The sequence below is a fragment of the Alternaria infectoria genome, assembly GCF_024043175.1.
Source record: "Alternaria infectoria strain BMP 0036 chromosome Unknown scaffold_2, whole genome shotgun sequence".
Classification (NCBI taxonomy): Eukaryota; Fungi; Ascomycota; class Dothideomycetes; order Pleosporales; family Pleosporaceae; genus Alternaria; species Alternaria infectoria.
Window position 1 is genome coordinate 2,272,514 of NW_026250691.1, and position 19,065 is coordinate 2,291,578.

The 19,065-nt window shown below is 52.7% G+C and overlaps 6 protein-coding genes across 6 annotated transcripts; 3 read left to right on the forward strand and 3 right to left on the reverse strand.

Moving 5' to 3' along the window:
- Positions 1 to 802: 802 nt before the first annotated feature.
- J4E92_002152 (uncharacterized protein) lies at positions 803 to 4,164 on the reverse strand (the record flags this gene model as incomplete). Its single annotated transcript, XM_051493557.1, has 3 exons — positions 803 to 3,392; positions 3,448 to 4,013; positions 4,081 to 4,164. 3 exons carry the CDS (start codon positions 4,162 to 4,164, stop codon positions 803 to 805), a joined length of 3,240 nt encoding a protein of 1,079 aa, XP_051356788.1.
- A 464-nt stretch (positions 4,165 to 4,628) lies between these two features.
- Positions 4,629 to 5,389, forward strand: J4E92_002153 (uncharacterized protein; the record flags this gene model as incomplete). Its single annotated transcript, XM_051493558.1, has 2 exons — positions 4,629 to 5,214; positions 5,265 to 5,389. 2 exons carry the CDS (start codon positions 4,629 to 4,631, stop codon positions 5,387 to 5,389), a joined length of 711 nt encoding a protein of 236 aa, XP_051356789.1.
- A 2,843-nt stretch (positions 5,390 to 8,232) lies between these two features.
- Positions 8,233 to 9,706, forward strand: J4E92_002154 (uncharacterized protein; the record flags this gene model as incomplete). Its single annotated transcript, XM_051493559.1, has 3 exons — positions 8,233 to 8,344; positions 8,405 to 8,540; positions 8,590 to 9,706. 3 exons carry the CDS (start codon positions 8,233 to 8,235, stop codon positions 9,704 to 9,706), a joined length of 1,365 nt encoding a protein of 454 aa, XP_051356790.1.
- Positions 9,707 to 13,264: 3,558 nt separating this feature from the next.
- J4E92_002155 (uncharacterized protein) lies at positions 13,265 to 15,355 on the reverse strand (the record flags this gene model as incomplete). The annotated part of the gene is made up of 1 exon (XM_051493560.1): positions 13,265 to 15,355. One exon carries the CDS (start codon positions 15,353 to 15,355, stop codon positions 13,265 to 13,267), a length of 2,091 nt encoding a protein of 696 aa, XP_051356791.1.
- A 727-nt stretch (positions 15,356 to 16,082) lies between these two features.
- J4E92_002156 (uncharacterized protein) lies at positions 16,083 to 16,446 on the forward strand (the record flags this gene model as incomplete). Its single annotated transcript, XM_051493561.1, has 2 exons — positions 16,083 to 16,233; positions 16,289 to 16,446. The coding sequence occupies 2 exons, from the start codon at positions 16,083 to 16,085 to the stop codon at positions 16,444 to 16,446; spliced, it is 309 nt and encodes a 102-aa protein (XP_051356792.1).
- Positions 16,447 to 16,801: 355 nt separating this feature from the next.
- PAA1_1 (Polyamine N-acetyltransferase 1) lies at positions 16,802 to 18,890 on the reverse strand (the record flags this gene model as incomplete). Its single annotated transcript, XM_051493562.1, has 6 exons — positions 16,802 to 17,573; positions 17,624 to 17,768; positions 17,817 to 17,931; positions 17,978 to 18,469; positions 18,517 to 18,668; positions 18,725 to 18,890. The coding sequence occupies 6 exons, from the start codon at positions 18,888 to 18,890 to the stop codon at positions 16,802 to 16,804; spliced, it is 1,842 nt and encodes a 613-aa protein (XP_051356793.1).
- Positions 18,891 to 19,065: the final 175 nt, after the last annotated feature.

A 19,065-nucleotide genomic window follows, 5' to 3' on the forward strand; every position in this document is an offset into this window, starting at 1 on the left:
ACATGGAAGGGACCGGCGGCTGTAATGATTCGAACAGCAACCAAAAAGCAGCGGCATGCGAGAAAGGTGTCGTGGGTTCGTCGCGCAACAATTAAGCATTACAAGTCCAAAGTAAGAAGAGAGGAGCGATGAAGGGCTGTTGGTGCGCCCGCGTTTTGGCGTTGCAGCGACGCGCTTTGTTGTTGGAGTGGTTGGCCGCCCGCGTTCGTGGATGCGAGGGCGCCAAGGCTTTAGTTGGGTGGGCCCTGTTCGTTGACCTCATCGAGGTGGCAGAGCGTGGGTTCGCCGTGGCCAAAGAACTTCACGTATCTTGGGGCATCTACTTCTTAATAACACTGCTACTCATACTACTCGAGAGGGATACACAGTACTGCTCGAGATGCCCGGTCGAACCCGTCCCATCGATAAACTCGCCACAGCGGCTGCAAAATGCTCGACGGAGGTATGTCACGCCCCTCAGTGACAGTCAGGTTCAATTCGATGCTGACATATGCCAGAGCGCAGTGTATGGCAAATGCATCTTCGCAGACTATAACAACGTACGGAAAGACATGTGTGTCAACGAGTTCATGAAGCTCAAGGAGTGCTATCTGGTAAGATCTCCTCATAACATCAAAAGGCATCACAACTAACCCCACGCACAGAAGGCGTATAAGCAGCGGTGACGACACTCTTAGTGAACCATCATTCTCTTTGAAGCACACGGTCTACGAAGGCGTTAATTGTAAACATAGAAATTTTGATTTCATTTCATCAACAAGTCATGCGCGCCACTATACTATCGAACCACTCCAGGAAGCTACTATAGCTTGATCAACCGCAACATGAAAGTCGCCTTATGGAGCTCTTGCTCCTCCTCTGCAATAACCTTCTCGTTACTGTTCTCCGGGATCTTGCCCTCAACCTCAGTAATGACGTGCTTGTCCACAGGTCTTCGCAAAGCCTTCTCAAACAATGGGCCCTGGTTCTCAAACGCCTGCTCCAGTCCTACACTTTCCGGATCGCTCAGCACTCGGTACTCCATGCCTACGTCGTCAGTTGGCACCAGTCCGGCCTTCTTGCGCAGATCTTGTACACGGCGGATGACCTCACGAGCGAGGCCTTCTTGCTCGAGCTCTGGATATGAGGCGACGTCGAGGAGAATGAGCACATCGTTGTCTGTGTTGAACTCCTGGTCCTTGTTGCTAGAGTCCTTTGCGAGACCGCGCTTGACCATCAGATCCTCAGCCTCAAGCTTGATTCCGTCCACGACGATCTCGCCATTCTTCAGGTAGTCCTTGATGTCTTGGCTCTTGAGGTTTGGTAGCGCCTTCTTGACCTTGATGGCGTCCTTCTTCAGCTTCTTGCCGAGAACAGAGAAGTCGGCCGTAGCCGAGTACTGGACGTTGTACTTCTCCTCATCGCTAGAGAGCACGATATCGCGGACGTTCAGCTCCTCCAGGATGTAGTTCTCCAATGACTTGATGTCGTCAAGATATTGTTGTTCTGGGTGGATGACCACCAGCGTCTTCAGCGGAATCTTCAAGCCCTTGTTGGCACGGTCACGGCAGATACGGCCAAGCTCAATGACTGACTGCATGCGCTTGACTTGGCGCTCGACATCCTCGTCAAATAGCTCCTCTCGCACTTCTGGGAAGGGAAGGAAGTGGATACTTCGGTTGTCTTCCGCGTGCAGTTCCTTGGGGATGTGAGGTAGTAATCGCAGGTAGATGTTGTCTGTGATGAATGGTGTGAAGGGTGCGAGACCGCGGCAGAGTGTGTAGAGAACTTCGAAGAGGGTGTTGAGGGCGTGTTTGGTGTCCTCCAGACCGTGCTCACCCTTTAACCGGCGACGGTTGAAGCGAATGTACCAGTTTGTTGTGTTGTCAATGAGCTCCAATAACCGCGGAACCACGGTGTACAGCCTGTACGCAGCCATCTCCTCGTTCACGAACTTTAGCAGCGACTGGGTGGACGCGAGGATCCATCGGTCGAGCACGTTCTTGTTGGTCTTTCCAGCTGCCGGGTCGAATACGAAGTCCAGACTCTCGACCTTCTTCAACAGCGAAACTTGTTGCTCGAAGAACTGGTAGCTGTTCCAGAGAGGTAGAAGAACCTTGGAAACGATCTCCTTAACACCAGCTTCCTTGAATCGAAGTGTCTCGGCACGAACGACGGGAGAGTTGATGAGGTATAACCGCAGCGCATCAGAACCGTAGTTGGTCATGATCAAGTTGGGGTCAGGGTAGTTCTTGAGACGTTTTGACATCTTTTTGCCATCTTCCGCAAGTACGATTCCGTTCACAACGCAGTTCTTGAAAGGAAGCTTGCCAAAGAGATGTGTTCCAAGGACGGTGAGTGTGTAGAACCAGCCACGAGTTTGGTCGAGACCTTCGGCAATGAAGTCACCAGGGAAGGACTTCTCGAATTGCTCCACGTTCTCGAATGGGTAATGCGCGCTGGCGTAGGGCATGGAACCAGACTCGAACCAACAGTCAAAGACTTCGTCTGTTCTTCGGAGCACGCCCTTGCCGTCTTTGCTGGGAATGGTGATGTGATCGATCTTATCCCGGTGAATGTCGGTTAGCTCGCCCTCATACCCGCTGAGCTTCTTCAGCTCCTCCACGCTACCAATGCAGACCACCTCTTTACCGTCATCGCTGACCCATATCGGGAGTGGCGTACCCCAGAACCGGTTTCGTGAAACGGCCCAGTCAGGTGAATTGGTGATCCAGTTGGCGAAGCGCTTCTCTTTGACAAAGGAAGGAACCCAGTGCGAACCAGCAATGTTCTCCAGCATTTGCGGTACGATGTCCTGAATCTTGATGAACCATGAGGGGACCGTTCGGTAGATCAAGGGTGTGTCAGACCGCCAGCAGAAGGGATAGCTATGGAGAAGTTGTGAGTCTACGATCAAGCGACCGGTTCCTTTCAGGTGCTTGATGATTCCCTTGTCGGCCGCCTTGACGTGTTGGCCCTCGAAGTCGCGGACAACCGCGGTGAAGCGACCCTGGTCATCGACTGGGTTGGGTGGCGGTCGGGTGTCAGAGATGACACCGTGGGCCTTTGCAACGCGGTAATCGTCCTCTCCGTATGCGGGGGCCTGGTGAACGATACCCACACCACTGTCTGCTGTGACGTAGGTGTCGTTCGCCACCTTGAAGCCGTAGTCCTTGAAATCGTCGTAGAGGTAGTCGAATAGGGGCTCGTATTTCCAACCCAACATATCCTTGCCCTTCAGCTTCTCCACAATCTTGAATTTGGCCTTCTTCGGGTCCTTGTATAGTGTGCGTAGCAGGGCTTCGAGTAGGATGTAGTGTTTGCCGGACGCTTCGTCGAGAATCTTGACGTATTCAAAATCGGGGTGCGCGCAGAGACCGGTGTTGGATGGGAGTGTCCATGGCGTGGTGGTCCTGTTCGGGCTGGTCAGCGCACGCCAGTAGCACTGGGTTGGAGTAAGTAGCTTACCATGCCAACAAGCACGTGTTCGGGTCTTCGAGTAGCGGAAATGTGACGACTACTGCTGGGTCCTGAACGTCCTTGTAGTTCTGCGAGGCCTCGAAGTTGCTGAGAGGCGTCGCCAACGCTGTGCTGTAGGGCATGACCTTGTAACCCCGGTATACGGCACCCTTGTCGAAGAGACGCTTGAAGACCCACCACTCCGACTCCATGAAGCTGGTGTCCATGGTCTTGTAGTCGTTGTCGAAGTCGATCCAGCGACCCAGACGGTCGATAGTCGCCCTCCATTCGGTCGCATATCGCATGACAATCGCGCGGCACTTCTTGTTGTACTCAGCGATTCCGATTTCGCGTACAGCGTCGCGTCCCGACATGCCCAATTCCTTGTCGATCTCGTACTCAATGGGCACACCATGAGTATCCCAGCCGAACCGTCGCTCGACATAGCGGCCCTTCATGGACCAGTAGCGGGGGATAATGTCTTTGATGGTCGAGGCCAGGAGATGGCCATAATGCGGCATTCCTGTCGCGAAAGGCGGTCCATCGTAGAAAGTGTATGGTTGCTTTCCTTTCGACTATGGCGAGTTAGCATGTGTCGACCACACGTGCTTGGGTTCACTAGGCTGTAGCATAGTCACGTACTAGCTCGACTTGTCTCTGGAAGGCGTCAATCTCCTTCCAGCGCGCGAGGATGCGCTCCTCTTCGCTCGGAAAGTTCATAGACATGGTGGCGGCGTGAGTATGCTGAGACAGAGCCGTGGCGGGGAATCTTTTTCTAGAGCCTAGAGTTGACTCCTCCGATCCCCGCCATTAGCGTGACTCAGCCGCTTATCGATAGCACCCCGCCATACCCAGGCATCGACGACGGATGACTCCTGCAACTAACACCATCTCCTGGTCGTAGCGAAGCTCGCCTCACTACACAGCTATCTTGTAATCAAGTGAGCTGTGTCATACAATTCAATCCGTCTTTGCAACCGCCAAGTAGAGCTATTCATCGTAACTGGAAACGTCAGAGCATACTCGCCATGAAACGTCGCATACTTACATCTGTGTTGCGGCTCTGCGGCAACTGAGAAGGGTTGAAACATTGACAGGTCTAGCTAATTACGATGAAGATTTCAAGCCGATGTGGCAGCCCTCACCTCCCACTCTTGGCTGGGCATTCTTATCACATCCTTCGATTAACGATGCGCTTTCTCATCTTACTTATCACTTCATTCTTCACGCTAATAGTGGCCTCAAACAACCCGTTCAGTAACCCATCTATTCAGCCTCCGCAAGGCGGCGACACGATCATCAACCCCAGAGATGCCGACATCGACAAGACATGTAGACGCTTACGTACGTTGACACAGCTCAACAGGATCGCACATAACGAGACCCTCATGAACATGATGACCATGCGCGACAAGTTCGCCCAACAACGCATCGATTGGATCAAGAGCAACAGTGACGACATCACTGCCAAACTCGACAAGCTGACATCCAACTCAACGCTGACAGCGAAGTGCGACACCATCAATGCGCAGCGCGACACAGCTCGTAAATGCAAGGCATTAGTGACCTTGGAAAGACTGGTAAATTCGACGAACGGGCAGACCGGTTTCAATGGAGGACCTGCTACGGACTTTCTCAGCGATGAGCAGGAACAGAAGTTACAGCAAAAGTTCGAGAAAGCGGAACTCAAGCTGCAGCAACTCAGGAGTAATACTACATTGATGGGTCTCTGTAGCAATGACGTCGTATCGCAGCAGAATGGCGCCATTGGAAGTCGTAAGCATTTTTCTACAGTGCGAAACCGAAATGTACTGACTTACATACAGAAGTGGTTGACAACAGCGGCGCCATCAGCATGACGAAAAGTAGTGCAAGGAGTAATGTGCATGAATCAGGAAATGCTTCATCGCTGATGATTTTCATGGTTCTGATGACAGTGTCGATGCTGTAGTACTCCCTTCCTTTATGTTGGAAACAATAGCCGGATAAATCGCGTCACTTCGTCACTTTTTGCGGTTACATGCATAAAGAATTGGGGCACGTGGCGGGGTGTTCGACGACGTGCATCTTGTGGCGTAGTTGTAAAGATGTGCGAACTCAATTCCAAGTCATGGTCGTCGCATCAATATTTACCTTGGTCAATGCGGTTCTTTGTGGCACAGCTCTACCTGCATAACAGAAACGACAGAGCACCTTGCCAGACATCGAGATGATCATGACGAGCAATACCGATCGCGCATCTGTGCATGAAAATCCCGTGCGCTGTACGCCACAAGGGATACCCTTAATTGTAACGACGATAACTACACCGCGTCTTCGATCAAAACGCCCCGTTTCTGTGCTGGTCACCCCATCCACCCACTCTTCCGGGCGTACTTCCGTCTTTTGAGTTGCCGTCAAGATACCCAGTGGTATGGCGACATTCGACTTCGGCGATCCACCCCCGGGCCTTGACCTCAGCGAGTCACGTACAGTCGGAAACAGCGTTGTCGCAATCATCTTATTTGTTCTTTCGGGTGTGTTTGTCGCTCTACGGCTGTTTACTCGCATAAAGTTGAAACGGGAACAGCTGGGTTGCGATGACTACTTAATTCTTGCTGGGTTGGCTTTGAACGCGGGAAATCTCGCGTGCTGTATCGTTGGTTGGTGGCCGACTGCTGGGCAAAGTCTTGATCTTACTAACGCAGTGAAAAGGTGGTTACTATGGCCTGGGGCGACACATCTGGGCTCTAGGGCCTGAACAAATGCGACATATAACTATCGTGCGCTTACGTGCCTGGGCAGACTCTTGCGGGACTGACATTTGACAGATCACCTTCGCATACGTTTTTGTCTACGCGTGGAGTGTCTGTGTCATTAAACTCTCCATCCTCGCTTTGTATCGACGTATCTTCGGTATAAACTGGTTGGGTTGGTTCTGTGTTGGCATGACCGCTGCCTACCTGATCACGAACCACGTCGTTCTGCCATTGTACACTCGACCGTTGAGCTACTACTGGGATCAATGGAATGGGGCTCACGGAGAGATTCTCGTCGATGAGGCAAAGGTGCGCCGCAGGTACCCCCCCTTCTGAATGAAGCTGTCTGCTTACACGATCGCAGTTCTACCTTGGAGCTGGGATCTTCAATCTCTTCGGCGATGTGTGTATACTTTGTATACCCATATCCAACGTTATCAAATTGCAGATGAAAAGAATGGAGAAAGTGGCGATCTGCTTTATCTTCCTGCTCGGCAGCTTGTAAGCACTGCGAAGTAAGGAAACCGTATTGTTTCTAATCATCGTAGTGTGTGCTTCGCCTCGCTTTATCGTATCATCACCATCGTCCGATTGATGGCCTCGCCAGACGTCAGCTGGAAAAAGAGCGATGTCTTCATATGGTCGTCCGTCGAGCCATCGATTGGCATCATCTCTGGATGTCTTCCAACGCTTCACCCGCTTTTGATTCGTATAACGCGCTGTTTGGCAGGTGCACTCGGTGTTACACCGAGCCATACTCCGGAGCAGGAGGGCCCTGAGAGTCGCGAGACTGGGTCGAGGACGATCAACGCTTGGACAGAACGCTGGGGTAGAACTCGGCCAGCCGAAGAAGATTTGTGCTTGACTACGACAACAGTGTGCGGATCTGCTAATGAAAATGATGGGATCACCTGGCAAGACTTCATCCTGGGACGCCATGAAGAGAGGAGGATTACTATGACGCATGAGTTTGCGATAGACGAGAGCATACGGAGTCGCAACAGCTCAAGATGAGACTAAGCTTTTGCACGTTGCTATGAGATGAGATTTGAAGCATGTATCACCATTGGCAGCTCAAGCGACGAGCACGTTCGTTGGAGGACTTCAGGCGCGAGGTAGAAGGGAAGGCGGCCGTGTTGGCGGCAATTGAGTAGGGCGCGCCGCTGCAGATACTCGGTTTGGAGGGCGAGAAGGGTCGACTTCAACAGACACCATCCGAAGTTTCTGGGATGATGCAGGTGTCTGAGTTGTCGACTTCGGAAGTCCGTTGCACCTGTCGGGTGCATGCAAGCTAGCGCAGAAGGGCCCCCAGGTCACATGTCTGCCTCAGGGCTCGGCGCGACCGCCGAAACCCCGCAATACTACTTCGTCTCTTCTTCATCCACTGAACTGACACCTGCGCACGATTTATCCGTCAAATATGCACAATGACTGTGAGGCGTCCGGACATAAGCCCCCAATCTGTTTCCTGGCCGGTGCGAGTGTGACACGGCGTACATGCCTCGAATTTGCGATGCCACCTGGGCAGACTCTTGGCCATACCACCCGAGAAGGAACTCTAATAGTAGATCCACGACTCATTGTCCCATTGACACTGCGTTCGGCCCGTATGCTACGATTGCAAGAGAATTGAGAAGATCAAGGTAGATCATTCACTTCTACAATCATTGAAGAATGTCGGGACATGGTGCCGGTCTCCGCATTTGGCACCCCGCATGCTGGAGGTGGCTTGTCAAGCCTACCGTGTTTTTCGCACTGGGTATAAAGACTGCTTGTCGCTTAGAGCCTATGATGATCGGTTGCCAAGTCTTTCTTCTCCGTCGATATGTTTCGTGCATCGTTGGTATTGCTTGTCTCGCACTTTGCGCTGACTGGATTCGCGGCTGCATCATCTGAATTCGAGCAGAAGTGTCTCGCATTCGAGCCCGAGAGATATGTCACAGGCGCAACCCGCAATGTTCTCCAACATGTGCCGGCAGGAATTAATTTGACGTTCCCTGACAACGACGCGACTTGTGGACGTGCTAGCCAGGTTGCGTCAGTGGATCTTTGTCGTATGGCACTGGAGATCAAGACGACTAGAACTTCTAAGATCTCTTTCGAGGCCTGGTTTCCGGAGGACTGGTCTGGTCGATTTTTGGCAACGGGGAACGGAGGCATTGATGGCTGTAAGTGTTGGATGGATAGGATGGCGTGTCAAGCGCAGCGAGTGCTGACCTTGACCACAGGCATCAAATACGAGGATATCGCATATGGAGCGTCAAATGGCTTCGCTAGCGTTGGCGCAAATAATGGTCATAACGGTACTACAGGAGTCGCCTACCTCAACAACCCAGAAATGGTAGTCGATTTTGCCTGGCGATCGTAAGCATGTCTCTGCTACTCACGGCATATATACTCACCGGTCATACAGTCTTCACCTAAGCGTCGAAACTGGCAAAGCCTTAGCCAAGGAGTTTTATGGAAAGTGCCATACCAAATCGTACTACCTGGGCTGTTCTCTCGGTGGACGCCAGGGCATCAAGAGCGCAGAGAAATTCCCGAATGACTTCGATGGCATTGTTGCCGGCGCTCCAGGCGTCGATTTCAACAACCTCATCTCCTGGCGCGCACACTTCTACACCATCACCGGCCCCATCAAAGGTTCAGACTTCATCTCGAAGACAGCATGGCAGACTTGGATCCACGACGAGGTGCTACGCCAATGCGATACCATCGACAAAGTCAAGGACGGCATCATCGAAGACCCGACCCTTTGCAAGTTCGATCCTACAACCCTACTCTGCGGTCACAACATCACAAATACAACCAACTGCCTAAACGACAACCAAGTGCAGCAACTCCAGAAAATATTCAGCGACTACCGCTTCCCAAATGGCGAACTGATCTATCCCGCCATGCAACCCGGCAGCGAAATCAACGCCGTCGATAAACTCTACGCCGGCGCCCCCTTCGCCTACTCAGACGACTGGTTCAAATACGTCGTCTACAACGACCCAACGTGGAACGCATCGGAATACGGTTACGACGACGCGCAAGCAGCGCAAGACCTCAACCCAGGAGATATTCGCACCTACCCTTCTTCTTTCCCTGGATTTAAGGAAAGCGGCGGGAAGTTACTCATGTACCACGGCCAGCAGGATAACCAGATCACGTCTTTCAACACCGACCGGTTTTATGAGCACCTTCGCGGTCACAACACGTACGCAGAAATGGATGAATGGACGCGTTTCTTCCGTATCTCGGGCATGTTCCATTGCAGCACGGGGCCAGGGGCGTGGGTGTTCGGTCAGGGTGGAAATGCGGCGCAGGCTGGTATTCCGTTCGATGCGAAACACAACGTTCTTGCGGCGATGGTGGAGTGGGTGGAGAAGGGTGTTGCGCCAGAGGTTATTGAGGGCACGAAGTTTGTTAATGATACTGTGAAGAGTGGAGTGGACTTTACGAGGAGGCATTGCAAGTATCCGGCGAGGAACACGTTTGTCGGGGGTAGTTATAAGAAGCCTGAGAGCTGGGAATGTAGAGCATAGGCTGAGAAACAAAATCAAACTGTCTGCTCAAGTAATGGAAGTCGCGATAACATACTGTTCCTCATTCCGGCCTTTCTTCATTTTGCGATCACCTTGCACAATGAGAATCCTGAACAGGTTTGCAGCATACATTAAAATAAAAGCACGCAACGTAGCTGATCTAACGTCAAAGTAGGCTCCGGGGGTTTTAAGTTTTTTCTTCTTGAACGAGGTGCGATGCTGCCGAACGGTCGCTGTGGTTAATTCAGGGTGCGTACTTCGAGTTCAGACGACGCCGTGGTAACAATGCAGACGCGGGCAATCGACGGCTTTCGAGAAGTTGCCTGATTTGGACTGCGTCAAGCAATGTGCAACAGCCTCGCTCAACCCCTCCAAAGCCTGAGATCTGATCCTCAACTGAAAAGCTTTCATTCGCCAATCCACAAATTCTCTGCTTAGTTTGCGGCGCGTTCCTTCAGTTCTCTGGAAGCACTATCCAAGTGTTTCTATCCTATGACAACGGGGCGGTAATCGCTAAACGAGCTCTGCCACCATGTACGGCGTTCCCAAGGGTAGCCTGTGAGGGCTATATGCTCCGCTTCGCGCCCAGTATGTCCAGCTAGAGGCAGGAGGTCTTGTCCTAGCATATGATTGTTGTACAGGCGTTTTGCAATGCTGGGTAGGTGCACCAAACCAACTCGTTCCAAGACGTCGCCATATGGAGCAAGCACCATCAGATACCCTTCAAGCTCTTTTGAGTGTTCCGTTCGTCCATCGAGCAGAGCGCCTACAAGTTGTTTCGAGCTTAAAGAAGCAGGGTCTGCATCCCAGTGTAGTCCAAAGGCGTATTTGTAATGATCGTTGATCTCCAGCGCCACTTGAAAATGATCAGGATAGCCATCAGTCCAGCCATCAGGCACCAAGTCTAGCTTCGCTGTTCTCGCTGTAAACTCAAGCGTCGGTGGTGCGGGGTCGACATCTTCTTGTAGTGCCGGGTCAAACTTCGACAAATCGCAGCTGAATTTTGGAAAGTGCAGTCGAGCTTTCCGAACCTGAATCAGCACTATAGGAGGCTCTTCGCGATCGATATTACAGGCCCATCTTGACCAGCTCAATGGACCCTCCCATCCTATAGAGGACCAACTTGGAAAGCCACATCGACGACGAGCTGGTTCCTGGTGATACCATGCAAGGGCCATCTCAATTTGCTGCCCATGTCCAAGGACAGAGCATTTATCTCCTTTTTGAGGTATAGAGGGATAGTTCATACTTTGGAAATCCTGCGAGGCAGATACATGGACGCGCTCGACGTCGTTATCGTCTGTGTTGGTGGATCGTCGACTTCCAATAGAGACGAAACTTCCACGATCACGTATAGAATATGTGAGATTGTAGTGTCGAAGTCTTGCCGAAAGAGAATCTGCTGCATACGCAGCAGCGTGGCGAAAAGGTGCACCCCAGGTATGGTAAATGGAATCCTTCCGAAGCGAATGTAGAGCACCTGAGATAGCATCCAAGCTATCACTGTCGTACGTCAAGTCCCGATTGCTATAGGCCTGTAGATGTCCCGCGGCCCGGTCAATAGCGGTCCAGCTCGACCCTTGATCCCCTGCCAACCCATGTTGGGGTAACCAACGTTGAGCCCAATACCCATCTTCTGTTGGCAACTCATCTGATCTGGGCCAGTGGATTCCCGACAAATCTACCTCACACCTGATGTGATTATTGCACACAAAGATAATCTGGTTCTCAGTGAAGATTAAACGCCTCGTGGAATGATAGAATTCCTGGAAGGTCCATGCTCGGGAAGCCCATCTTGACTCAGCTACTTCTGCTAGCTGAACGAAGCGTGGGAGAGGCTTCAGACACATGTTTTGGATTTCCTCGGCTTCCGGTATGAGTCGTGGCCTCGACAGGACGCCGGGTAAGCCATAGCTTGGGTCGCTTCCTGCTGCCGCCACAAGCGTAATCTGTGCTGCGGAATATATTTCGCCCATCTGCCTGACCTGCGTGTGCTTATCCATTCTATCATTCTGGTCGATACACTGGGTTGGTTAGTCTCAACGAATGCACTGAAAGATGGTAGGTACGCACAAATCTGTCGATCCAGAGGTACCGGTATCCTAGCATTTGCGCGATATAGATACTGTCTTCGATAGTCTTTGGTGGATTTTGCAAGTCGTCAAAAGCATCGTTGTGCTGTCCCCAAACATAAGACAGTGCCACGTAATGGCATCCCACAGGCGCAGGCACAACAGTCTTTGAACCACAATCAATCAGACGCAAGTTTTGCAGCAGATGCTGGACGTCTCCAATGTAACATTCGCGGTGTTTTATGTGGCAGTCTTCAATCCAACCTTTGATCTGATCGAGTTTCATGTGGCTGGCCTTGTAAGAACGCTTCTCGACCGAGTTGTCCTCCGGTGAAAAATCGGTGATTGCGAGATGTGGGAACGGGCTCCACTCTCCATCAGAGGCTGTCCAAACTTGTTCTCCAGTCTCCGGATCATGAGGCTTAATTTGTGCAAGGCCTGTGTTTCCTTTTCCTTGAATGTTGGGTATGTTTGAACAGAAATTATTAGAGGTGGTGGAGTCCACTCTAAATCCTACCAGCGAATAGTGTTTGTCTTCTGGGAGGTGCTGGGCTTCGATGATCTTCGCGACAAAGCGACAGATGCGGCAGTGCGATGCTGCTAGCTGAGCCTTCGTCATGTCGATAAGAAGCAGAGTCTCATGAGGTAACTGCGTATATGGGATTTGATCCCAACGGAAGGACTTGCATCTCTGACATACATCATCGTCATCATTACTATGTCCGTCCTCTTGCTTCATTCGAAATTGTTCCTCATCGGCTGTACTCGTGGGGAAACCGTAATCGAAATCGTTTCCGAGACTGCGATTGTGATCACAACCAATCTCCTTGGGAGTAGTACAGTCGATCTGGGCTTCCGAAGGAGCGAGGTCGAGTTTTTTGAATGCGACATCCATGACATCCACAGATGCATGATTTGCGGTGTATTTGGGCCCCTCAGGATCGTGTTCGGGCGCTTCATCCGTGCACTGACCCGGATCCAGCTCAGTTACGCGGCTGCCGTAGATGTGCCCGTCCATAGTCCAGACGATGGGATTGGCGAGTTGAAGAGGAATGTGCAGAAGTACCAAACGAGAAGGCTGGGGAAGGGGGCGGTCGAGTATCGACAAGGTGCATACATCGCTTTATTTGATTGGCTGCCTTAGGCTAACAACGATCCCAGGCAGCTACATCAGGCTGAAGCCAAGGAAAGCGCGACCGGTGAACCGCGCGAGGCGCACGAGGCTGACCAGACACACCCACAACATGCCAAAAGTCATTGCAACTGCCTCGGCACCCACAACTAGAAGGCACCCACCCTAAAACATAAGAGTATCTGATATTAAATATATGCCAAGCGCAACAGCGCAGAACAAAAAGTCTAAAGCCATGTACCCTATATGTAAAATCCGTATACCCAATACTCATACACCCACGCAAACCCATGATCTATTCCAAAGTTGTAAGAAACGCCATCGCAATGCCCACCTATCATATACAACAAATGCCTACAACCTCACCCTCCCCTCATCACCCCTCCCTCCAAACAAGCTCAAGAACCCACTTCCGCGCTCCCCTTCCCCTCTATCTAACTGTGTCCGTCTACTACGTCCAGCCTCGACTTCATCGTCATCACCACCCAGCCACTTCGGCCGCGGGAAAGAAAAGTCATTCGTTTCAAATGTATTTTTGACCCTTGACGCGAAGTTTTCGAAGAAATTGCCTTCGTCTTCTTCATCGTTGAGTTGTGGGCGGCGGCGGTCGGGGCGCGTTGTGCTTGGACCGCCGTTCGCTGCAGCTGCAGTGGATGTGGGAAGGGTGGATGATGGCGATGGTGCAGGGTTATCTGTGTAGCGTTCGTTCGGCGGGCTGGTGCTACTGCGTTGAGAAAGACCTAGGACGTTTCCACTTGCGCCTTGGATTTCGCGCTCGATTAATGCGCGGCCTTCGCGCCAGGAACCGGTGCCAGCGTAGTTTCCTGCTGAGTCCTCTTCATCGTCGAGGAGGTCTCCAAAACCACAGATGTTCTTTACTTTGCCGTAGAGGCCGAAGGCTGTGGCGAAGACGGGCACGAGGATGAAGATGGGGAAGAAGGCGCTGAAGCCCTCGCCGAGGGGTGTGAGGACGATGAGGCGGCCGAGGAACTTGTAGAACATGGTGCCTTTCCAGATGTTCTTGTCCGTCATGGTGAGGAAGTTGTAGCTCAACGGGACCGTCAACTTGGCGACTTGGAGACCGTACCAAGTCGCGGACTCTTGGTATGTGTTCCTTCGTACAAGTGCTCGGTTGCCCCAGATCTTGACCTCGGTGAGACTGTAGAATGCACAAATACACATGTAGCACAGCCAGGCAGCGGCAATGATCTGGCTGTTGAATCCAACCGACGACCGGCCGTTGTCGTGGCGATGTACGACTGTCCAGCCGATTATGGATAGTTTAGGCCCGCCGAAGTCCTGGGCTTCGCGTACGCATTCTGACCAGACAATGGAGATAGAGGCGAGGATCGTGATGGCCCAAGAGACGTAGGCCAGAGAAGGAATAACATGGACGTGTAGGTAGTAGCGCGTCAGTGGTGTGAGGATAGTCAGGCGATCGAACAGTCCTCTCGAGGTTGGTAACGCGGCACCTTTGAACTCGAGATGTTTGCTGGCTTTCGAGTCGAGGATGGCCTGTGTCCTGACTGCCCTCCGCACAACATGATCCCACTCGTTCTCGAACCGACACTTCGCATGGCGCGCGCGCTTCAACTTCCTCGTCAGGTCCGCTAGGTATCTCTCGGTGATGACTGGAGGCACCGTCGCCGTACCCATACGTCCAACGACGCCTGCCCTGTTCTCCGGAAGATTGCCCTTTTCCGCCAGTTCATCAATCCACTCTTGAAACTCCCGCGCCGTGCCGTTCTTCCTCTGCTTGAGCTGCACGACCTGGTATTCGTACTGATCCAACTTCTCCAGCGCCTCAGTCAACCTCTCGTGAACCTTTGGCGCCGAACTCTGTATCCTCTTCAACCTCTCACTAACACTCGCGTATCGAAACAGGCTCCTGGGGAATGCGACGAGTCCGTGACCCATGAGGTAGATACCCAGTATAAGACCCCACGTGTACGCCAGCGCCATGACCAGACTCTTAAAGGTATCCGCTTCGAATCCATTCCAGATGATCAAATAGATCGAGCCAACGATACTGCACCCGGCGACAATGAGCCAGTACCGTCCATTACTCCTCAGCGCATACTGCAACCTCGCCTTGGGCTCTCTGTACCCACTATCGCAGTACTCGCCCAGCATAGGCAGAATCGCCCACGTGAGCGCGAAGGTGAGCCAGTAGATGATGCGCCATGCCTTGTACACAACCGTGTCATTCAACCAGATGCCCCTCGCGCCATCCGTTGTATCCAAGCCAGCACTGCTCGCGAGATCGATCGGCAGGAGCACAACAATGCTGGCCGGCAGCGCTATTGCCAAGAAGACGGGTACGACGACGTATGCGGGTGTGGTGCGGAGCGGGAGGTAGTAGCGGAGGAGCAGCAGGACGGCGCCGCATATGGAGAGGAGGGAGAGGACGAAGAAGGCGGTTGAGCCGGCCGCTGAGGACGTCATCGTGGTGTGTGGTACGGGGTGCGCATAGAAAAGGCCCGGGTTGTGGCGGTGATGGCGCGGATTATGGCTATGTGTGATGACAGTGAGAGGAAGCCTGGGTGTGGCTGGCCCGAAGATAGTTTGACAGTTGTCGCGACGGACGGCGTGGAAGCGTCGGAACGCTGCTCAATCTCGGAATGCGGAAGGTGCGCGACCCGGTCTGATTTCTGTTACGTTCTACTTTTCCATCTTTTCGTCTAGAACCGCATGATTACATTCACCGCAATTCTCGCAACTATGCACTTCGTACTATGGTCTAAACATGCGTACGAGCTAGGTCCCTACTCTCGTCCGCGTCGCAATCAGCCGCACGCGTCATGACGAGTCCGCGTCCTTACCCCTGTCCGTTTTCTAGTCTTTGTAAGCACATCACGTCGCATCGCCGATCCATCTCCGACGGCAGTTAGCGCAATACTTCACGAGTGATTGCATCATTTGCCATCGAGAACGTTTGCTACTGCGGGGGGCAGCTGCACACTAATCCACTACTTGTATACAGTACATCTAGAACCAAACTCATAAAGCTACTACCATCATCTGACAAACCTCGACTTCACGCATAAGTACGTCACCCCGCCCACCCTTCCAACATCACAACACAGTACTCACAAGTCTTCAGCTATCTACAACAACCGCCAAAATTTCCTTCCTGCGTCACTTCTTCACGCGCGCCCCCTCGCCCGCCACAATGTCCGCCACAAAGACCAAGGTCCAGTCCATCATCGACGAGAACCCCGTCGCCGTCTTCTCCAAGTCGTACTGCCCATACTGCCGCCAGGCCAAGCAGCTGCTGAGCGACAGCGGCGCAAAGTTCTACGCCATTGAGTTGGACCAAGTCGGTATGTGAAAGCTGCGAAATGATGTATCGAAGAACAACAGCTAACAGGCGCATAGATGATGGCTCAGCCATTCAGTCCACCCTTGGCGAAATGACCGGCCAGACCACCGTCCCCAACATCTTCATCGCCCAGAAGCACATTGGTGGAAACAGCGATTTGCAGGCCAAGAAGGGTCAGCTCAACAACCTGCTCAAGGATGCTGGTGCCGTCTAAATGCCTACCATAAGAGAGAAGCTGTAGCTACTCCTCGATAGCTGGTCACATAACAAAATGAATGATCTACATCACACACCGTGCACCTCATCATAACGCCAAAGTATGCATTGAAAATCTGCCAGGAATGATTCTAACTGGGTAATCTTTGTGGTTTATTGCTAGTGAGCCCAACTACTAGCCTCACTCAAGTCTCGTAAAACAAAGCTCGAAGCTACACCTACAGGGCTTGCGGCTTGGGTTCTTCCTTCATCCCCAGACTGTTGTCCTGCAGTCTTTCCAGATCATTAACCATCGTTGATGCTATTCATGATGTCATTCTCCACATTCAAGAACACGGGCGAAGCTGGATCTTCTAAGTCTGCATCGCGTCCGTGAAACCTTGTGCGGCCGTCGTCGCAAAGTATCGTACATCCACATCGTCATCTTGCTGGAGCTTTTCGAGGTTCGGCAGAATGCTCTTTGTAATGACATCTGTAGCCTTCTGGCAGCCCTGGCCCGGTGTGCCAGCCTTCTCCAGAGCGATGACGGTACCCTGCTCAGGCAGCTGCTTGAGTGTGTTGATGAGCTGGCCATATGACTTTGCGACGTTGAAGCGAATGTTGGGGATGTCGTCGTTGACCAGCTTGTCCATCATGGGAATGATGGATTGTTCGATAACATCCAGACTGAGAGCGGGTGCGAGTGTTGACACGGCAAAGCAAGTCGTCATTCGGTAGAGGTAGTTGGGGTGCTGGCCCATAGCCATGACCTTGGGAACAATAGCGTCGTTGGCCCACTCTACACCGAAGACCTCCGTAAGCTTCTTCAAGTTCTGAGTGGATGCCTCACGGATCGAGAAAACTGTGTCGCCCAACCAGCTCATGCACAGGCTGCTGAGCTTCTCATCGAAGAATTGTACACCGAGTTGTGAGGCGAGGAGGGGAACGTATTCGATGATGGCAAGACGTACGCGCCATTGCTTGTCCTCGGCGAGTTGGACGATCGCGGGGAGGAGAGACTGCGAGAGGAGCTCGATGCCGATGACGTTGTTGACAGACTCGAGCTTGGAGATGATGTTTAGGCGGACGTCGGGGAACTCATCCTTGAGCATCTGGAGGAACATGGGAAGGAGATGCGAGATGGTCCTGACTCGTGTTAGCAGGTAAGCACGTGGTCACGCGCAGTCGCAACTTACTCTTCCTTTCCAAGAATGGGAGCGAGTCCACTGATCTGGGTGCCAAGTGCGGCGCGCACATGCTGTGATTGATCGGAGACCAGCTCCTCTATGCTGGGCATGACCTCGTGCAGGAGGGTCTCACGCTCCAAAAGCGCACAGAAGCCTGGTAATGGTCAGCCCGTGTGTCGCGCTTTTGCTGCATGTAACGTACCTGGAATTTGTCCTGCGATGGCGCTGCGCACCTCAGCCTCGGTATCCTTGAGGAGCTTGACAAATGCGGGTACAAGGTCTCGGTTGACAACCTCGTCGTCGACGGCTTTTGCAATCTACACCCGTTAGCGTATGCCCTCTCTCGCTGCGAGCCAAACGCACCTTCTCAAATCGGTCTGCCACCATGTATCGCACTCTCCAGCTCTTATCCTCAAACAGGCTCCGCAGCGCAGTCAGCAGGACACCGTGGCTCGACTGCTGTTCCTTGGGTACTGCTTCGGCGATGGCAATGAGGATGTCGACAGTCAGGAGACGGACGCTGTCCTGGTCGTCGGCGGCGAGGTGCTGGAAAAGAGGAATCATTTCTTCAATGACGATGGATGGCGGCATCGCCTTGATGAACTTGGCGAGGTTGTTGGCCGCCTGTCTCCGGACCATGGGGGTATCATCGTGCACTAGCTGGCCGTAGTGCTGCCTGAGGGCTTCTTGTGAGGGTGGTGTAGCGCGAGTGTAGGGGGTCTGGTAGAGTCCAGTCGCGGAGATCTTCGACGTGAACCAGTCGGCTTTTGATAGGCGCAAGACGAGGGGTATGAAGTTCTCTTCAATCTGCTGCTGCGACAGCTCTTCGCAGATCTTGTTGAGCGATTCGACAGCCTGCACGTGTTAGCTGGCGGCCGGGCTGAGGCAATTGTTGCGCGCACCTTCTCTCTGACAAGAGGCTCCTCTATGGCTGCAAGGTTCTCGAGAGGCGACAAAAGCACGTGTGCATGCTCTGGGCCGCCCACATACTCGACAAACTTGCCAAGTTCCTCGCTCAATGCTGTGAGAACCTCGTCTTCGTCCTCGACCGACTCTGGATACTGCCGTTAGCCAGTCAACACGTGACGCAGGCGCCAGCCAGGCTCTTACCATCGAGAAAGGGTATGAGTTCCTCTCGTGTCCGCTCGGCGCCGAGGGCGAGGGCAATTGTGTTCAGTCGGTGGATGGCGTTGAGGCGGAGGATAACGTCGTCGTGCTTCAGCTCGTCGATGAGCACGGCGATGGGGTAAAGCTCGTCGTTTTGATTTGCGTCCATGGTTCAGTGTCTGGGGCGGGTTAAGTTTATGAGGGCGCAGTAGGGAGCTCGAAACGCGGGCGTGGTGTTGACGTACCTGGTTGTTGGCGAGGAAGCGAAGAGGGGTGTCAGGGCGCTGAAGGACCAGTCCGAGCTTTTCAGCCACAGGTGCGCCACACTTGCAGATGAGAAGGTA